A 17,617-nucleotide genomic window follows, 5' to 3' on the forward strand; every position below is an offset into this window, starting at 1 on the left:
AGCGTATAAAATACAATCGGTAGATAAAGGACATCATCAGATATTCTATGAATTTCAATACAGGACTTTTACCTGTAATTGAGTATTTTACAGGGTAGTATTTGTTTTTTTATTTAGGGAAATTATCTGACTATTGTCCTCCATCACTGTAGTTAATTATAGTCTGTCACCATCTGTTACCAGGGCAACAAATAAGAGAATACCTTAATGATGGCAGATTAGCTGTCGAGCGAAGGCTGTTAGCACACACACTTGTCCTGCAATAAATAAAAACAATCCTGGGATGGCACTAAACTAATTGTTTGGCCCAACAGTTACCCCCCTTCGGCCTGATCTCCAACACTGATACGAGGACTCTTGTGACTCCCGCTCCCCGAGGCTCCGGTCTGGGTTTTCCTTCCCACCGGTCCCATGGTCGTTCACATCCCCGATAGCAAAGATGGCGGCCGAGCGGCGTTGACTTCTTCTCCGTTACGAGACGCCAGATTCGGGTTTATGTGTTGAGTTTTTCCTCTGAACATTGTGGGACCGAGTCCGCGCCCAGACACCCGCGTCGCTGAATTAAAAATGTTGTGAGACTACGAAGAGAAAAATTCTTTTCGCAAAGGAGTTGCCCGTTTTAGTTTCGCCGTTGTAAGCGCTTGTGTGCGAGTCGCCGTAGCTAACGTCGCTCCGTCCGTACCATTGCAAAATGGCTCCGGTGCAGATCGGGTCAGACGGGCAGCTCGTCCCGCTCGGAGGTCCGGTGGTGTCGGGTCCACAGCCGCCACCGCCGGGGACCCCGGCCACGCCAGGCATCCGACTGAGCCTGCTCATCGAGTTCCTCCTGCAGAGGACCTACCACGAAATCACCCTGCTGGCGGAGCTGTGAGTACCGAGAGTAGCTAAGTAGGCCTCAAAGCTAACTAGGCTAACTGGCGGGGCTAATCAGCTAACGCTAGCCAGACGAGAGGATGCTCTCCATCCCGACACCACGACCAACGTGAGGGGATTTTTTTTTAAAAATTAAAAAGTGCATATTTGGGAGTTATGACGAAGTGAGGAGATGCCTGTTGTGTGGGACGGTGGTTTTCAGAGCAGATAGCACCGTTAGCTTATGTGATGGGAGGGGGCGTACCGGTAAACAACACATCATCGGTCCCAAAGTTGGAGGCAGTCGATAGCTACTCATCCCAGTTTGTGTGGGGGCGATACATATGTGGGACACCTGATTTATTAAGGATCACTTGCACTCTCTTAGCTGCACACTATGAACAGTTTCCTTGACTGTAATCAAAGCTGACACAGCCCCTGGTTAAAGCTGGCAAGAGCATAATGACTGTAATTAAACGCCCTCATGTTTTCTTCCCTTCCCTAGGCTCCCTAGAAAAACTGACATGGAGAGGTACGTGTTCTTAATCTTTCCCAAATTCCTTCACCCCTTCAATCACTCATTATGATAAGCTGTCGTTATACACATTCATTTTCTTTTCTCATGTTCCCCTTTCAAGGAAAATTGAGATTGTCCAGTTTGCCAGTCGAACCAGGCAGTTGTTTGTGCGCCTGCTGTCCCTGGTGAAGTGGGCGAGCAATGCAGGGAAAGTCGAGAAGTGTGCGGTACGTTGTTATATTTCTTTTTCACCTATTTAACCTTTAACCAGCGGGACTTGAGGCATACGTTGCTTTTTAACAAGAGATGCCTGGCCAAACTGTCAGATAAGCAGTAGCATGGTTACATTGGCACACACATCATTCATTTACAACAGTGAAATTCGCATTTAACACAAACAAACAAAACAGACACGAGTGACCAAACGTGATTATTTAAAACCTCAAGAAACTGTTTCTGAATGTCTCTCACATGCGCCATATGAAGACAGACATTTTTTTCTTATTTCTATTTCTGCAAGCCCCAGCGTGCACAATAAGAAAATGCTGTTTTTAGCTATTTCTTAGCAGAATATAGGCAAATCTGAGACTATCAATATAGATTATATGGTCTGGGAGCTGTTAGGAAAAGGAGAAAGCATTTTACCAAGGCAACAAAGAAGTTATGGCTTTAAAGATTAATATGTATATATAAATCTTTCTCTTTATTTTTGAATCTTTGAAAGTGCTGTGTGTAATTTGACTACCCTGTGATCAGTGAATTTCGACTGTACACTGCAAATACACTTACTCATACTCTTCCACCTTGGTATCCACGGTAACAGATGATCTCCAGCTTCCTGGATCAGCAGACCATCTTGTTTGTGGACACAGCTGATAGGCTTGCATCGCTGGCCAGGGACGCACTGGTCCACGCCCGTCTGCCCAGCTTTGCTATCCCCTTCGCCATCGATGTGCTCACCACAGGGTCGTACCCGCGCTTGCCCACATGCATACGAGTGAGTTTGTTAAAAGTTCTTATGCTGCCTGCTATGACTGCTAATCTATATTCATGTATGGAGAGATGTTGGGAGATCAAACTTTGTGGCTTTAAACACCTTCCTGCTGCATATGTGTGGTGTGTCAGCACATTTGCTTTTATGTCTGTGTTCATTTGCATAGGATAAGATCATTCCTCCAGACCCCATTACTAAGAATGAGAAGCAGACCACCCTGAGCCAGCTTAATCAGATTCTGCGACACCGCCTCGTCACCACAGACTTACCACCCCAGCTAGCAAACCTCACAGTTGGTAAGCAGCTTGTGTGAATGTGGCAATGGAATTTTTTTTTTTAGCAATATTGTCACTTAATTAGCTGTTTGTTGGTAAAATGAACAGATTTTATGTGTATGTTTTGGTTGTGTGTGTCATTGGTTGTGCGTGTGTCATTGTGTAGCTAATGGGCGTGTTAAGTTTCGTGTGGAAGGAGAGTTTGAGGCCACTTTGACCGTGATGGGAGACGACCCTGATATTCCCTGGAGGCTGCTGAAGCTGGAGATTCTCGTGGAGGACAAAGAAACTGGAGGTAAGGCATGCACTTGTCCAGTCCTCTGCACACCACAGTGGGTACCATTGTCCACCTAATAGACGGTATACGTCATTGCTGATGTTTTTCCTGTTCCTTTTTAACTCAACTGATTGGTCACCTCCATCTATTTCCCCATCGATAGATGGCCGAGCTCTGGTCCACAGTTTGCAGGTGAACTTCATCCACGAGTTGGTCCAGGCACGTCTCTGCGCAGACGAAAAGCCCCTACAGGACATGTACAACTGCTTGCGTATCCTTTCTTTGTTTTTCTATCTGGATACATACACAGGCCTTTTCTCTGAGTCTTGTCTGCAACCCCCTGGCGTTTGTCCCAGTCTGTGAACTACTGCAGCAGGGTAGGTAGTTGGTTGTGTGTGTGTGTGTGTGTGTGTGTGTGTGTGTGTCAGAGTAGATAGAGTATTGACTGGTCAAGCAGACGCGTACAGCATTCCAATAAGAAACACAGCTGCAGAGTAGCATCGTTCTTAACCCCCCTCTCCTTTAATTAATTCACAAACGACATAACTGCTGTTTGTTTTTTTTACAGACAGGCAATGGGCAGCTCAGTTTTCACTGAAACCTGTCACCCAGTCAGGTCATGTGAAGTGTAATAAATTCATTGTGGGGTACTGTTGATACTGCACTTAGACGCTTATGTTTTTTGTTAATGTGTCCTCACTTGTGCATACTTACAACAAAAGCACATTTTCTGTGTCACATCATATCAGCATTAAAACCGATCACCCAACATTTGTAATCAGAAGAAGAAGGTATCGGATCTGTTGTGATCAGATCGCCAGAGGCCTAACACTCATTAGTCTGTTGTAAAAATCTATAGACAAATAACAACTTGTTAACCTTCGTGCTAACATCAACGACCCTAATCAAGCATGCTAGCTGAGCACAGCCCTGCTAATCAGTCCTCAGCTCTGCCCCCCTCTGACCACTGCTAGCAGTGCAGTGTAACGTGTCAAAGAGCAGTCTGTGTGGGGCACAAATAACCCTTTTTACCAAGAAAGTGTGAGTGTGTTTCTCTGTGTGTATGTGTTGAATGTTAATGGGAAGATGTGTTTGATACTATATCTCTGTTCCCCTGGACATGTTGTGTTTTCTTTAACCGCACTGTTTGCAGACTCGTTCTGTTTGTCGCTGCAGCTAGAGGTGCTTCACTCTCAGACTCTGATGCTGATCAGAGAGCGATGGGGAGACCTGGTGCAGGAGGAGAGATATGTGCCCGCCAAATACCTCACACTCACTGTCTGGAAGTAAGGCCTCAAATTCACACTCCATACGTGCTTTCTCAATACTAATGGTTGCACATAAATTTGTGTTTTTTTTTTTAAATATACTTAAATGTATTCCTACTAACTCACACTGGCTCTCTTTCATTTTGTTTCTCCAGCCAACAGGTGTTGGGAAGGAAAACAGGAACAGCGTCGGTACATAAAGTCACCATCAAGATTGACGAGTCGGATGGATCTAAGCCATTGCAAATCTCTCATGAACCCCCTCTCCCTGCCTGTGACTCCAAATTAATTGAGAGAGCTATGAAGGTGAGGTGGACATTAATGTTGCTCAATGTAAGGTAAAGTAGGGCTTATTGTACAAAGATCTGAATTTGAATCTTAATAATGTCTTATTTTTTCTTTCACTCATTCTCTAGATCGACCATCTGTCAGTGGAGAAGCTGTTGATTGACAGTGTGCATGCACGGTCCCATCAGAAGCTTCAGGAGCTCAAGGCCATTCTGAAGGCCAGCAATCCCAGTGACAACTGTATGTATTTACTCTCTCGTCTCACCATTTAGTATATTTGCTAAGGTAGACTGGCGAAGCTTCATACAGAAAGAGGAGTATTAATAATAATAATAATAATAATAATATTAACAAGACACGTGCTTGTGTGTTTGGTGATTCCAGCATTCATCGAGACAGCTTTACCCACACTCATTATTCCAATACTCGAGCCCTGTGGTCGTTCAGAGTGCTTACACATTTTCGTGGACCTGCACTCTGGCATGTTCCAGCCCATGCTGTATGGATTAGGTAAGTAAGAGCAAACATTTACCCATATTTATTTGTATTTTTTATGTTTGTCCACTGTGTTTGTGCTGTTTTACATGCTCAGATCTGTGAACATAAAACATTGCTGTGCTCTCTCTACAGATCAGTCCATGCTGGATGACATTGAAAAGACCATCAATGACGATATGAAGCGCATGATATCTTGGCTGCAACAGCTGAAGTAAGTCCACCTCCACAATTGGAATATTATATATTCAAACACTTTCTTTCTTTAGAGCAGTTTGGCAGACATCAGTGATCAAGAACAAACTGTCAACATTACGAGTCTGACACATGACTCCAGCTTGTCAAAACTGACTAATTGCAGAATTGGCAATAGCCGTCTTTAGCAACACTTGGCGAAGCAGGCGTTGAGATGAATTGCCAGGGCTGTTGGAGGCCTGCACTATTCAGCTGTATAATGTACGAACCCTGGACTTTTTGCACTTTCACTTTCTTTAAGAGGCTGACTCTTTCCCTGTCTTGATCTCCGGCCAGGTTCTGGTTGGGCGAGCAGCGCAGTCGACAGTCTGTGAAGCACCTTCCCACTGTGTGTACTGACGTCCTTCACCTCTCCAACTCAGCCTCTCACCCCGTCGGCAACTTGTCCAAACACAAACTCTTCATTAAGCTCACGCGTCTTCCGCAATACTACATTGTGAGTTCCCTAACCGGTATATCCACTACAAAGTTTATTATCCTGTCACCCTCTCATTATCTTCTTTCCCACTACTCATCTCTTCTTTGCAGGTGGTGGAAATGCTTGAAGTGCCTAGTAGTCCCACAGCCTTGCAGTACAAGTACTCCTTCCTGTCTGTGTCTCAGCTAGAAGGAGATGATGGACCCATGTGCGCCCAACTACTGCAGCATTTCAAGCCCAACCTAGAGCACCTTGTCCAGGACACTACGGCAGGCAGAGGGGCCCGACCTGGATCTAAGAGAAAGGTAGCCAGTGCTAGAATAGTCATACAAATGGTGAGTTATTATGTACTATATTACTATTGCTAATTCTGCCTAATATGTATATGCTCTAGCTCAGGTGTAGCGCAGTGTGTACACTGCATTGCTTCAGCATAACCTTCTATTGTACAAGTATAAAGTCAGCTTTTGTTTTTACTGGTCATCTTCCTTGTATGTGACAAACTTGGGAGAAAAAACAAATTGTGCCCAGCTGGATATTGAAAAAATCTGATCTACTTTTGATGTGCAAATTTTTTTGTTCCTGTTGCCCTGTAGACATTTGGAGATCAGGGGGACCCGGAGCCAAAAAAGCCTAAGCGGTCTGGGGAAATGTGTGCCTTCAATAAGGAGCTGGCTCACCTGGTAGCGATGTGCGACACCAACATGCCTTTTATCGGCCTCAGAACGGAGGTAATCAACAGTTTGAACCATTCAGGCCAGTCCATAAGACATGTATACTGATTTAAACCGTCAATCCTGACAATCACAGTCACGGTTTTCTGGCTAATTCTGCATATTTCTCGTCTGTCCGAGTAGCTGTCCAACATGGAAATTCCAAACCAGGGTGTCCAAGTGGAGGGAGACGGCAGCAGTCATGCAATACGTCTGCTGAAGTAAGTCACAAGCCCGCATGCAAACATTTATGCACACACGACCAAATGTAAACCTGAGTATAATACAGAGTATTGTTTTTTTTACTCTGCAGGATTCCTCCCTGTAAAGGAGTAGGAGAGGAGACCAGGAGAGCTTTATCGCGATCGCTACTGGACTGCACCTTCCGACTGCAGGGCAGGAACAACCGAACCTGGGTGGCTGAACTGATGCTGGCCAACTGTCCACTCAACAGCACACACAGCAAGGAGCAAGGTACTGCTCTCACATCATCACTAGATTTATTAATTTTGATTTAATTTACCCAGAATAAAATTAACCTTCTCATCTCTTTTATCAGCATCCACGCGTCACGTGTATTTGACCTATGAGAACCCTCTGTCGGAGCCGGTGGGTGGACGGAAGGTTGTGGAGATGTTCCTGAACGACTGGAACGCCATCAGTCAGCTCTACCAGTGTGTTCTCAACTTCGCACGGGCTCTGCCAGGTACATGGAAGCTCGTCAAAAGCAAAAGATCGCACTTAGACTCAAATCAATGACAGTGTTATTCTTGGATAAGTTCACTATGGTACCCTTGTTTTGCTGCAGGCAAAGTCAAATAATTATTATTTTTTAAAAATATTTCTGAAAGTCAATTCAAATTAAAAATGGAAAATAACAAGTGTGTGCTGGAAGGAATTTGTACGTACAAACCTACATGAATTTAAGTGTGTAATCCCGGGCGTCAACAATGCTTCCTTAATCCTTGACAAAAAGAAACACACCCATCTAATCCTGTTGCAATACTGTGACTGCTTCCCTCCAGAAATGCCCTCTTACCTGAGCCTGTTTTCAGAGGTGCGGCTGTACAATTACCGCAAGCTGGTGCTGTGCTACGGCACCACCAAGGGCAGCTCCGTCACCATCCAGTGGAACTCTAGCAGCCAGCGCTTCCACCTGGCCCTGGGCACCGTGGGGCCCAACTCCGGCTGCTCAAACTGCCACAATATCATCCTCCACCAGCTGCAGGAGATGTTCAACAAGAGCCCCAATGTGATGCAGCTGCTGCAGGTAACAGAAGCATAAATTAAGATACAACATGCATGTAAACTTGTTAGATCTGGATCACACATTCTTTTCCCTTCAGTCTTCTTTTTATTCTCTTTTGTTTAATGCTCTTCACAAAAAATACTTGCACACATTACTTTCTTGTGTTCTCTATTTCCCTTATCATTCTTTTCTTATTTATCATCTTCCTCAGGTGCTTTCTGACACACAGGCCCCTCTGAACGCAATCAATAAGCTACCGACAGTGCCCATGCTGGGCCTGACCCAGCGCACCAACACTGCCTACCAGTGCTTCTCCATTCTGCCCCAGTCGCCTACGCACATCCGCCTGGCTTTCCGCAACATGTACTGCATCGACATCTACTGCCGCAGCCGCGGAGTGGTGGCCATCAGAGACGGAGCCTACAGTCTCTTCGACAACACTAAAATTGTGGAGGGCTTCTACCCAGCTCCTGGACTCAAGGTATACAGAGCTCAGAGATTTTGTTCTGGTGACGAGTAACAGACTCCATCTGGAAAGAGATGATTATGTAGCTTTAAATGTGCTGGGAGGCAGCTTTTGTCTTTGGACGGTCAGGCAAGCTGTTTATCCATCTGCAGTCTATGTGTAAAGATAACTTCTCAAAATATCTTAAATTCTGTGTTGAAGATTTGATGGGTCTTTTTTCAACTATAGAATATTGTTTGATTCTGAGTAAATGTGTTGTAGATACAGTCTGATGTTCAAAAAATTAAAATGTATTTGGTCCAGCTTCTTTTTGTCCCTTTTATATCAACCACTGTCCTTGCACTCTTTTCCCTTTTCTAGACATTCCTTAACATGTTCGTAGACAGCAACCAGGATGCCCGCAGACGCTCCGTCACCGAAGACGACAACCCGCCCTCGCCGGTGGGCGTCGACGTGATGGACACTCTGATGAACCAGCTGCAGGCTCAGCAGCAGCAGCAGCAGCAGCAGCAGCAACAGCAGCAGCCGCCACAGACGATGAGAGGAGGTGCGGGAGGTGTATATCCTCTCACGTCACCGCCACCAAATTACCACGCTAATGTAACTCCGTCGCCATCCATGATGCCCACCCAGTCGCCAGGTAATGGTATTGGATTTTTGTGCTTTGTGCTTTGTGCTTTGTGCTCTGTGTGTGTGTGTGTGTGTGTGTGTGTGTGTGTGTGTGTGTGTGTGTGTGTGTGTGTGTGTGTGTGTGTGTGTGTGTGTGTGTGTGTGTGTGTGTGTGTGTGTGTGTGTGTGTGTGTGTGTGTGTGTGTGTGTGTGTGTGTGTGTGTGTGTGTGTGTGTGTGTGTGTGTGTGTGTGTGTGTGTGTGTGTGTGTGTGTGTGTGTGCGTGCGTGCGTGCGTGCGTGCGTGTGAGAAAGAAGGAGAGAGAGAATGATATCCTGCATTGTTTGAGTCATCTTGGTTGTTGATATGCTGCCATGACCAACAAACCATTGGTACATTTCACATTTGCTGTCGCCTCAAACCTTTGTGCTGAATCGTGCATTTGTTGCCAGAGCATATATTGTGTGTTTTGTTTGTTATTGAGAATGAGGAAGTGCGACCATGTGTGCCCATTTTATTTTTTGTGCCACCATCAAGATCAGTTGTGTTCTTCATGCGACATAGCCGATAGGGAACAGAGCATGCAATTAGTCCTGCTGCCTTCCATTCCTCGCCATCCCAGCCTGCCAGCCAAAGACTACAGCCCTTCTCCGCCCAGCTTTAGCGTGTGTGTTTGTGTACGTGCGTCTGTGTGTGTGTGTGCAAGGAGAACTTGTCAACCTCTGAGTCTGACGAGCCCCTTTGGTGTGTGTGCATGTGTGTGTGTATGCAGGGAACATCCATGCCTCTGGCTCCCCTAGTGGGGCCCTGAGGGCGCCCTCACCTTTTGGGCCCACCCCGTCTCCATCTTCTCTGGGCATAGCCATGAGCCAGACCAACTTTGCCAGTCCCCACGGTAAGCAGAAAGGGAGGTTGTGAACTCTGGCCTAGTGGTAATTGTGGTCTGCTGGGCAAAGGGCTGGAACGGGCACATTCACTAGACAAACACAAGCAAGCACATGACGAGTAGCCTGTAAGGTTTGGGCACACAGTGGTGTATTTGTCCTGACTTCGTTTATTGTTGCATGTTAATGTTGCTGTGTCGCTGATTGGCTGCCTCTGCTCTAACTCAGGTGCTCTGGACCCCAGCTCTCCGTATGCCATGGTGTCTCCCAGCCACAGGGGCCAGTGGCCAGGCTCACCCCAGGTCTCAGGGCCTTCTCCTGGGGCAAGGATCCATGGAATGTCCCCTGGTAACCCATCACTGCACTCGCCAATCCCTGATCCTCATTCTCCACGTGCTGCGACCAGTAAGTTTTTATTTATTTATTTAAACCACTAATTCAATTACCATGCAAAAAAAGCTTTTTACACATTTTCCTGCGTGTCTCTGTTTTTGTCTTTTTCAGGTTCACAAGTCATGCCTACCAGTATGCCTCCACCCCGCAAGCTACCTCAGCGCCCCTGGGCTGCCTCCATTCCCACCATTCTCACCCACAATGCCTTGCATGTGCTTCTGCTACCCTCACCCACCCCCTGCCTGGTGCCTGGCCTGGCAGGGAGCTACCTCTGCTCGCCGCTGGAGCGCTTCCTGGGTTCAGTGATCATGAGACGGCACCTGCAGAGGATCATTCAACAGGAAGCCAACGTGGGTGTTGCACAAATCATACGGTGTGTGACTGTTTTTTCCCCCCGTCTTATTCTTAAATTACGCAATCTGCTCTTCACTCCTCTCTTCCAGTTGTCCATCGTGAACTCCAATGAGCCTGGGGTGATCATGTTCAAGACGGACGTACTCAAGTGCCGGGTTGCCCTCAACCCAAAGAACTACCAGACGCTGCAGCTCAAGGTCACCCCAGAGAACACGGGTCCGTGGTCCCAGGAGGAGCTTCAGGTGCTGGAGAAGTTCTTTGAGACGCGGGTACGTAAAGGAGGCAGGAGCTTTAACGGTTCAATTCTTAATGGAAGGAACACTAATGTTATTATTTCGTTCTTCACCATTCGTTCTTCATCTTTGTAGGTTGCTGGTCCTCCCTTCAAATACAACACTCTGAATGCCTTCACAAAGCTGCTGGGGGCGCCCACGAACATCCTGCGGGACTGTGTGCGCATCATGAAGCTGGAACTGGTGGGTTGCTGGTTTTAAGAGTGATTGTTACATGTATTCACATATTTAATTCTTATTGTGTGCTAGTTTGTTTATTTACGTTTATTTTAAATATTCTATATAGATTATTTCTCATCTAGAAACTAATTGTGTAGCAGCATTTTTACACTTATACTCTCTTAGAAAGTTCTTGAAATATATGAATATGTAAAACAATGCAACAAGAAGCCAGAAGAGTACTTTACGAGTTTTACACATCCTACATACCTCTTGATGCGTTATATAAATCACTTTGATTTGCCTCTGTGTTTTGAAAAGTGCCGTATTAATACATTTACCTTGCGTCTCTCTCCTCAGTTCCCTGACCAGGCTGCACAGTTGAAGTGGAACGTCCAGTTCTGTCTCACCATCCCTCCCAGTGCTCCTCCCATCGCCCCGCCCGGCACCATCGCTGTGGTGCTCAAGTCCAAAATGCTCTTCTTTGTAAGTCTCATCATTTTTCCATTACTCCCGGACAAAAGGGCACACACTTTTACCTGTGGAGCATCCTTTTGAAATGCATTAACCAACCCTGTGGTTCTGTTTTGGCTCACAGTTGCAGCTGACCCAGCGAATCCCAGTGCCTCAGGAGCCAGTGAACATTATTGTACCCATCGTGTACGACATGGCCACTGGGCTCACTCAGCAGGCCGACATCCCCAGACAGCACAGCTCCTCTGGAGCGGCAGCGCTCATGGTCTCTAATATACTTAAGAGGTTCAATGAGCTGCACCCGGCGAGACAAGGTGAGGGATGCGGAATAATTTCACATTCTGTATTGTCATCTACAAACTCTGTTCTTTCCTCACTTGCTATTTTCTTTCCTTTTCAGGTGAGTGTACGATATTTGCTTCTGTCCACGAGCTGATGGCCAACATCACTCTACCCCCTGGCACTCGTCAGTAGTTAACGACAAACTCGGATCCTGTACTGGAACTCGACTGGAGACCCTTTGAGTCAGAGGACGGGTCCGTCCCTGAGCTGAAGATGACCCAGCTTGTGGTCCCGAGACATCAAAAACCCCACAGCATGTGTCCTCTCCGCTTCAGCCTCTGGACTTCTGACCTGACTTGTAATAGCTGTTATGAAAAGGAGTAAAAATATGTGCACGGACCACAGTCTTTATTCTCGATAAGAAGCTCAGAAACAAGATTTGCTGTAAAGGTAGATCTCGGACATGGGCGAGGGGTCATTTGATGCAAAGGGATATAAATGTTATTTTTTTCTCCTCCTCCAGGTGCACTTGTAAACAAGATTATCTATTGAAAATATGGTTGTTTACGAAAAATATGTACATTATTGTATATTTGAGTGTTGAAAAGAACAATGGTGAGTTAGAATTTTGCTAGAGCCTGTCTTCAGTTTTGTTTTTTGTTTTTTACAGCGCCGCACTGATATTATTGTAGTATCAGGAGATATATTCCTCAGCACACTATTTAAATACTTTCTCGCCTTTACACTGTCAAGACCTTTGGATTTTTTATTTCTGTCTATATCACTTTGGATACTGTAAAAAAACTGTGACAAACTTTATAAGCCAGTTGTATTTTATTACGGACGCATTTTGAGTCTCGATCGAACGATCATCCTGTCTGACTTTCCTATTTAATAAACCAAGCCCGCAGTTGGTTTTCTGCTTTGAGGATCTTCCACTGGCAGTGCTGAAAGAATTCAGTCCTTTACTCAAGTTTAAGAAATGTCCTGCTCTACCTAAAGTTTAACCTTAAGTACAGAAGTATTATTAGTTTTTATACAGCTTCATTCAAACTGCTTTCATCGCTCCTTTCCTCTTCGACAGTTTTATCAAATGCCACTTATAGTTTCAACTACAAATGTATTACTTGGCGCACACTTAAACATTTCTTATTAAAGTATATCAATATATAATTTATAACCGATGCCTTGAAATGTAACCTGCACTGCAGCATTGCAGTGGGTCAAGGTGGTAGCCATGTCTTTGTTCTTTATATCATAAAACATAACAGTACATCTTATTCTATAAACCAATCCTAAGTAAATTGTACATGTGAAATAATTAAAGCAGTAGCAGCTTCTAATATGGTATTTTTTTAAAATTCCAACTAGTTCCAGACTCAATCATGAAGATTTGCGACGTTAGATTTTCTTTTATGGTTGTGGATTGTTGGTCATGCAACACATTAAAGTCTTGTTTTGTTTTAACATATAGACAAAATATTTACAGTAGAATTGATAATGCCTAATCATTAGTTGTAGCCCTACACATAAATGTAGGCTTATAGGAGTAGAAAGTACTCATGCCTGTTAATGTAGTGGAACATCATGCAAATTGTAGAAATAGAAATTGTACTGGTGTACAACACTTGAGTAAATGTACCTTGTTACTTTTCACCAACAAGACTGGACCTGAGGAAAACCCCTCTGCTCTGAGGTGCATCCCCACCCAGTGATGCTGAGCACCTCCTCATCCCTAGAACATGACATCATCGTGAACGGCTGCTGCTCAGTCAGTCGGAGTCTGTGACTGTTGTTGCTAAGGGCGTGGGCATTGTGTGTTTCCTTTTTCTTTTTTTAAATTTCCACTGGCTTCCACAGCTCCATGGATCCTGCCGGGTTGACGGACCCGTTCATCATCTTGCGGCTGCGCGTGATTATCGTCACCAGCGAGGAAACACCGAATTACGGATAAAAAGAATCGGAGTCGCGTCGGCGCCTGGTACTCGAACGCACCACTTGCGATAGACAGTTCCGACCAAATGCAGTTGAATACATGAGTAGAGACTCTTCATTTCCCGCTGTCTCGTATCAGCTTCATATGGCTTTTTATCGGCGGATCGGTTTCAGGTGAATAAGGTGTGATCATCATCATCATCCTCATCATCTCAGCCAACCGGCTCCATCAGACATGGCAGCGCGCACATCAGAGCCGCTCTGTCAGCCGTGCGTCTACCATGAGGCGTTCAAAGGTAAGTCCCAGCTTTGCACTGTCCTTTTGTGGAAATGTCTTAAATTACCTTGGAGGAAGGTGTGGCCTGCAGGAACACCCCCCCAACCATCCCAACTTGGACCTGCAGGAACACACCGACCACTCCCCTCCTGCACCCCCCCCCCCCCCCCCCCCCCCAACCATCCCAACTTGGACCTGCAGGAACACACCGACCACTCCCCTCCTGCACCCCATCCTCTCCTCCTTCACCCCCCCAACCATCCCAACTTGGACCTGCAGGAACACACCCACCACTCCCCTCCTGCACCCCATCCTCTCCTCCTTCACCCCCCCAACCATCCCAACTTGGACCTGCAGGAACACACCCACCACTCCCCTCCTGCACCCCCCCCCCCCCCAACCATCCCAACTTGGACCTGCAGGAACACACCCACCACTCCCCTCCTGCACCCCATCCTCTCCTCCTTCACCCCCCCAACCATCCTAACTTGGACCTGCAGGAACACACCCACCACTCCCCTCCTGCACCCCATCCTCTCCTCCTTCACCCCCCCAACCATCCTAACTTGGACCTGCAGGAACACACCCACCACTCCCCTCCTGCCCCCCATCCTCTCCTCCTTGTTGTTGTGTAAAGTTTGTTATATCATGTAACATTTGCTTTGCTTGGCCCCTCCGATGCTTTTCATTTCGTAGGATGTTTGTGAAGGGAAAGTGAGGGTATAATAGGCCCTGTCAGACAGGCCTATATGCTGATCTGGATTTCCCTTTGTGGTTAGTGGAGCTACAGGTGAGGAGACCTCTGATGCCGGTCCAGCTGGGTCCAGAGCAGGTGGGCCTGGAGATGCTCTGTCTGTGTGAGCAGCTGGACCTCCTCATCCGGGCACAGATGCAGCAGGTAGGGTAACCTCCGCTTTAGGAGGTCACTACGACACTGTGCGTCTCAACATCTCAAGACATATGAACTGGAATCAGGTCCACTGTGTCCGTTCTGTGAAGTGTTCCTGACTTCATCCCGTCATTCATAGCTTCTGTGTCCCAGTTCCAGGAGCAGTTTGGACACGGCTGCAGCCCGGAGGAATCGGACACTTTCCAGGCTCAAGGTAAGATCAGCAAAGAATCACAGAGTTGAATTATGACTCGGTTAACTCCTGTGTATTTGACGTTTTTTTTTTTGTTGGTGCCGTATTCTTCAAGGATCAGAGATTCTTGACCAGATGCTGCAGTGCCTTGAACATCTACCAAAGCCTATGCCCCAGCTGGAGGTACTGTATCACATCTGACACTCACGGCATGCCACAAAATACCAGGCAAATTGAGTAGGGTATAAAGATGTATAACTCTTTCCTTGAGTATTCCTGGAAAGTATGTTATTTAAATAAAAATATGGAAAATAGAGGTAAGCACTGTCACCTCAAAATGTAGATGGTGTTTGGAGAGGGAGTTTAGTTGTTTTTTAATTTATTTAGAGAGGAATTTCCTGGAAAGGGAACCCAGTTAGATATTTAAACCCAGGCAAATATTAATTCATACGCTAAACGTTGTGAGCCATCTTTACAAAACTGCCTGTATTTACCCTATAATTACAACCAAATCACAACATTTTTTGGTAAATGACCAATGAGGACTTTTCCCATTGTACCAGAAATCAGTCGGTTTGATGTGTGTCCTCAGGACTACCTGGACATGACGGGTCTGTCAGCGATGTTTCCTCGTGTGGAGGTGTTCCTCATTCAAGGCAGCCCCGTGGAAATGTTGGAGAGGCCCCCGATGGATGGTGAGAGAAGAAACACATGCCCATCCACCAGGAAGACACATTCTTTTTTCAGTCTGTTGTCGTTTTTGATTTAATTCGTTGTATCTGTCAGTGACAAATAACACACTGTCTCCTACCCCACACTCACACGGCCCGTCATTGCCTCTGCACAGGTCAGTTACATGATCTCACGTCAGCCGATGCTTCTCTTGCAGATTACTTCTTCCACATTGCCAAACTGAACCAGCTCTTGGTGCTGAGTCAACAGCTCGAGGAAGATATGAGGCACCTTGGAAGTCACAAATACATCGCCCACCAGCTCTCGGTGATATATGTAAGGAGAATGAATTTGCCCTTTGTTTTTTTTTGTTTCTCCTTCACTTTATGTTGCCATTTCACCGAAAAGTTGCTGAGGGAATTTTGAATCGTCTCTCTCTCTCTTTCGCAGCAAGTCATCAGCTCATTCGGGGGAATTCAGGTCTTCTCTGAGATAAAGAAAGATATCGAGGCCAACTTCAAACAGATGAAACAGTCTCTCGCGAGCGACGAGGGCTCCAGGCATGAGCCTCAGCTGGCTGCTCACTACACCAACTGGTGAGTTATAAAAGAAGAGCAAACGTTCAGCTGACGGAGACGATTTAATGCGGCCGTCTGATTCAAACCGTGCACTGCTTTCGTTGTAGGATATTAGAAATAACTCAGAGCGTGATATCGGTGGTGTTGTCACTACCGGAGGAGCTGACGGACGACCTTCACCAGGCTGTGACCTTCGTGTCCCATCTCCTGTCCTGACTCACCCCCCGGCGAACGGACACCTCTGACTCTACAAACCCCCCGGTGGTCTGATGCACCGGGCCTTTCTCCGGGAGTCTCCTGCTTCTAGATGAACTGATGTTGTTATGACTGTGAACAGGTGCTACATACATTGATTCAACTGACTGATGGTGCGGGGTTGGAAAAGCCTATACTTCATTCACAAATCGTCTAGGTTTTTATACGTCCCCTCTGAATGTGGCTCATATAAGTCTGTGGTGAGTCAGTTGTTCGGAAAAGGAATGTAATCTTGTCGAATCCCTCCTTGCACTGCTGTTAATAATAACTGCTGTTGTAATTTTTTTAACCTTAAGTGAAATAATAAAGTTGAATGCAATAGGGAGGCTTTTGCATGTCCTCGCTGTAGACATCATCGCTACACACTTGTACTTTGTCATGGCAGGAAGAAAAACACCGGTGAAGGACTGCAACTAAAGATTATTTTCTTTAAGGGTCCATCAAAAAGGGTGGCATAGTGGAACAGTGGTTAGCACTGTCGCCCAGGGGAACCCAGGTACTGAGTTTAAATCTGATGGCCGTCTGGGGCCTTACTGTTACCGTGGGGCCTGCATGTTCTCCACTTTCTGCACTACAGTTGTTTTAAATGTGCTTCATAAAGAACCTTGATTTGACTTGACATGCATTAAGTTCAGGTAAAGGGCTCCCCCTGCTGTTCAATTCCTGCAACATGTTGAATGAGGAAATGCCATGACAGCTCCCTTCTGAAATGAACTGAGTTAATTAAAATACAGGGACCGTATGAATCAAATTTTTAATATTACGCGAATATAAAAAAATATTCACTTAACGATTAAAAACATCATAAAATGACAATAATAAAGTCTTAATTTTTACATTTATAACATAGTAAGATAGTGAATATTACTGTATTAATATAATAGATCCATGGGCGACATACGCAGATATGTTCTATGCAATTAGAATTAACTAATTCAAAGTTGACTAAAAAACATTGGTTCTTTCTTGCGGGTGAATATTCATATGCGAACACAGAGTTATGGACAATCTATTCAATTTCTGTCTATAAATTCTCCTAATTATTAAACTGCACATTTAGTTTTATTTCCAATCCTTCGCCATGAAACAGGAAGTTGTTGTAACTCAAATCTAAACTTTTCCAAGCTGCCACAAAATGATGGAGTTCCAGCCTGAAGACATCCACGTGCCAATTTTCAAGGACACTAATAGCGCCACCTAATGGCAAAATGAAAGTAGACATCATATACATTCGTTCGTTTTTCATACATATATATATTTATTTTTGTTTAGTCAGTCATATATTTACATTTTATTTTGAAAAC

At 45.5% G+C, this 17,617-nt stretch overlaps 2 protein-coding genes across 6 annotated transcripts; both read left to right on the top strand.

Annotated features, from left to right (window-relative positions):
- The first annotated feature begins 420 nt into the window (after nucleotides 1-420).
- med14 (mediator complex subunit 14) lies at nucleotides 421-12,467 on the top strand. Of its 4 annotated transcripts, none has more exons than XM_035651124.2 (29): nucleotides 421-867; nucleotides 1,358-1,384; nucleotides 1,491-1,596; nucleotides 2,193-2,366; nucleotides 2,530-2,659; nucleotides 2,805-2,933; nucleotides 3,079-3,186; nucleotides 4,069-4,201; nucleotides 4,339-4,489; nucleotides 4,600-4,711; nucleotides 4,856-4,981; nucleotides 5,102-5,180; nucleotides 5,498-5,657; nucleotides 5,750-5,974; nucleotides 6,236-6,370; nucleotides 6,497-6,573; nucleotides 6,666-6,826; nucleotides 6,912-7,058; nucleotides 7,378-7,622; nucleotides 7,813-8,082; nucleotides 8,428-8,707; nucleotides 9,448-9,570; nucleotides 9,788-9,964; nucleotides 10,064-10,302; nucleotides 10,396-10,575; nucleotides 10,675-10,782; nucleotides 11,119-11,244; nucleotides 11,357-11,546; nucleotides 11,633-12,467. In XM_035651124.2, exons 1-29 carry the CDS (start codon nucleotides 692-694, stop codon nucleotides 11,704-11,706), a joined length of 4,368 nt encoding a protein of 1,455 aa, XP_035507017.2. In that variant the 5' UTR covers nucleotides 421-691; the 3' UTR covers nucleotides 11,707-12,467. The 4 variants fall into 4 exon arrangements, with proteins under 4 accessions (XP_035507017.2, XP_035507019.2, XP_035507018.2 ...); XM_035651126.2 differs by having other exon boundaries at nucleotides 7,408-7,622; XM_035651125.2 differs by having other exon boundaries at nucleotides 5,750-5,944.
- A 734-nt stretch (nucleotides 12,468-13,201) lies between these two features.
- Nucleotides 13,202-16,739, top strand: si:ch211-218d20.15. 2 transcript variants are annotated; one of them, XM_035651145.2, is made up of 9 exons: nucleotides 13,202-13,495; nucleotides 13,624-13,745; nucleotides 14,506-14,624; nucleotides 14,769-14,829; nucleotides 14,924-14,991; nucleotides 15,401-15,503; nucleotides 15,698-15,816; nucleotides 15,931-16,076; nucleotides 16,166-16,739. In XM_035651145.2, the coding sequence occupies exons 2-9, from the start codon at nucleotides 13,685-13,687 to the stop codon at nucleotides 16,272-16,274; spliced, it is 786 nt and encodes a 261-aa protein (XP_035507038.2). In that variant the 5' UTR covers nucleotides 13,202-13,495; nucleotides 13,624-13,684; the 3' UTR covers nucleotides 16,275-16,739. The 2 variants fall into 2 exon arrangements, with proteins under 2 accessions (XP_035507038.2, XP_035507037.2); XM_035651144.2 differs by having other exon boundaries at nucleotides 13,204-13,745.
- The last annotated feature ends 878 nt before the right edge of the window (nucleotides 16,740-17,617 follow it).

The sequence above is a fragment of the Scophthalmus maximus genome, chromosome 14 (assembly GCF_022379125.1).
Source record: "Scophthalmus maximus strain ysfricsl-2021 chromosome 14, ASM2237912v1, whole genome shotgun sequence".
Taxonomy (NCBI): domain Eukaryota; kingdom Metazoa; phylum Chordata; class Actinopteri; order Pleuronectiformes; family Scophthalmidae; genus Scophthalmus; species Scophthalmus maximus.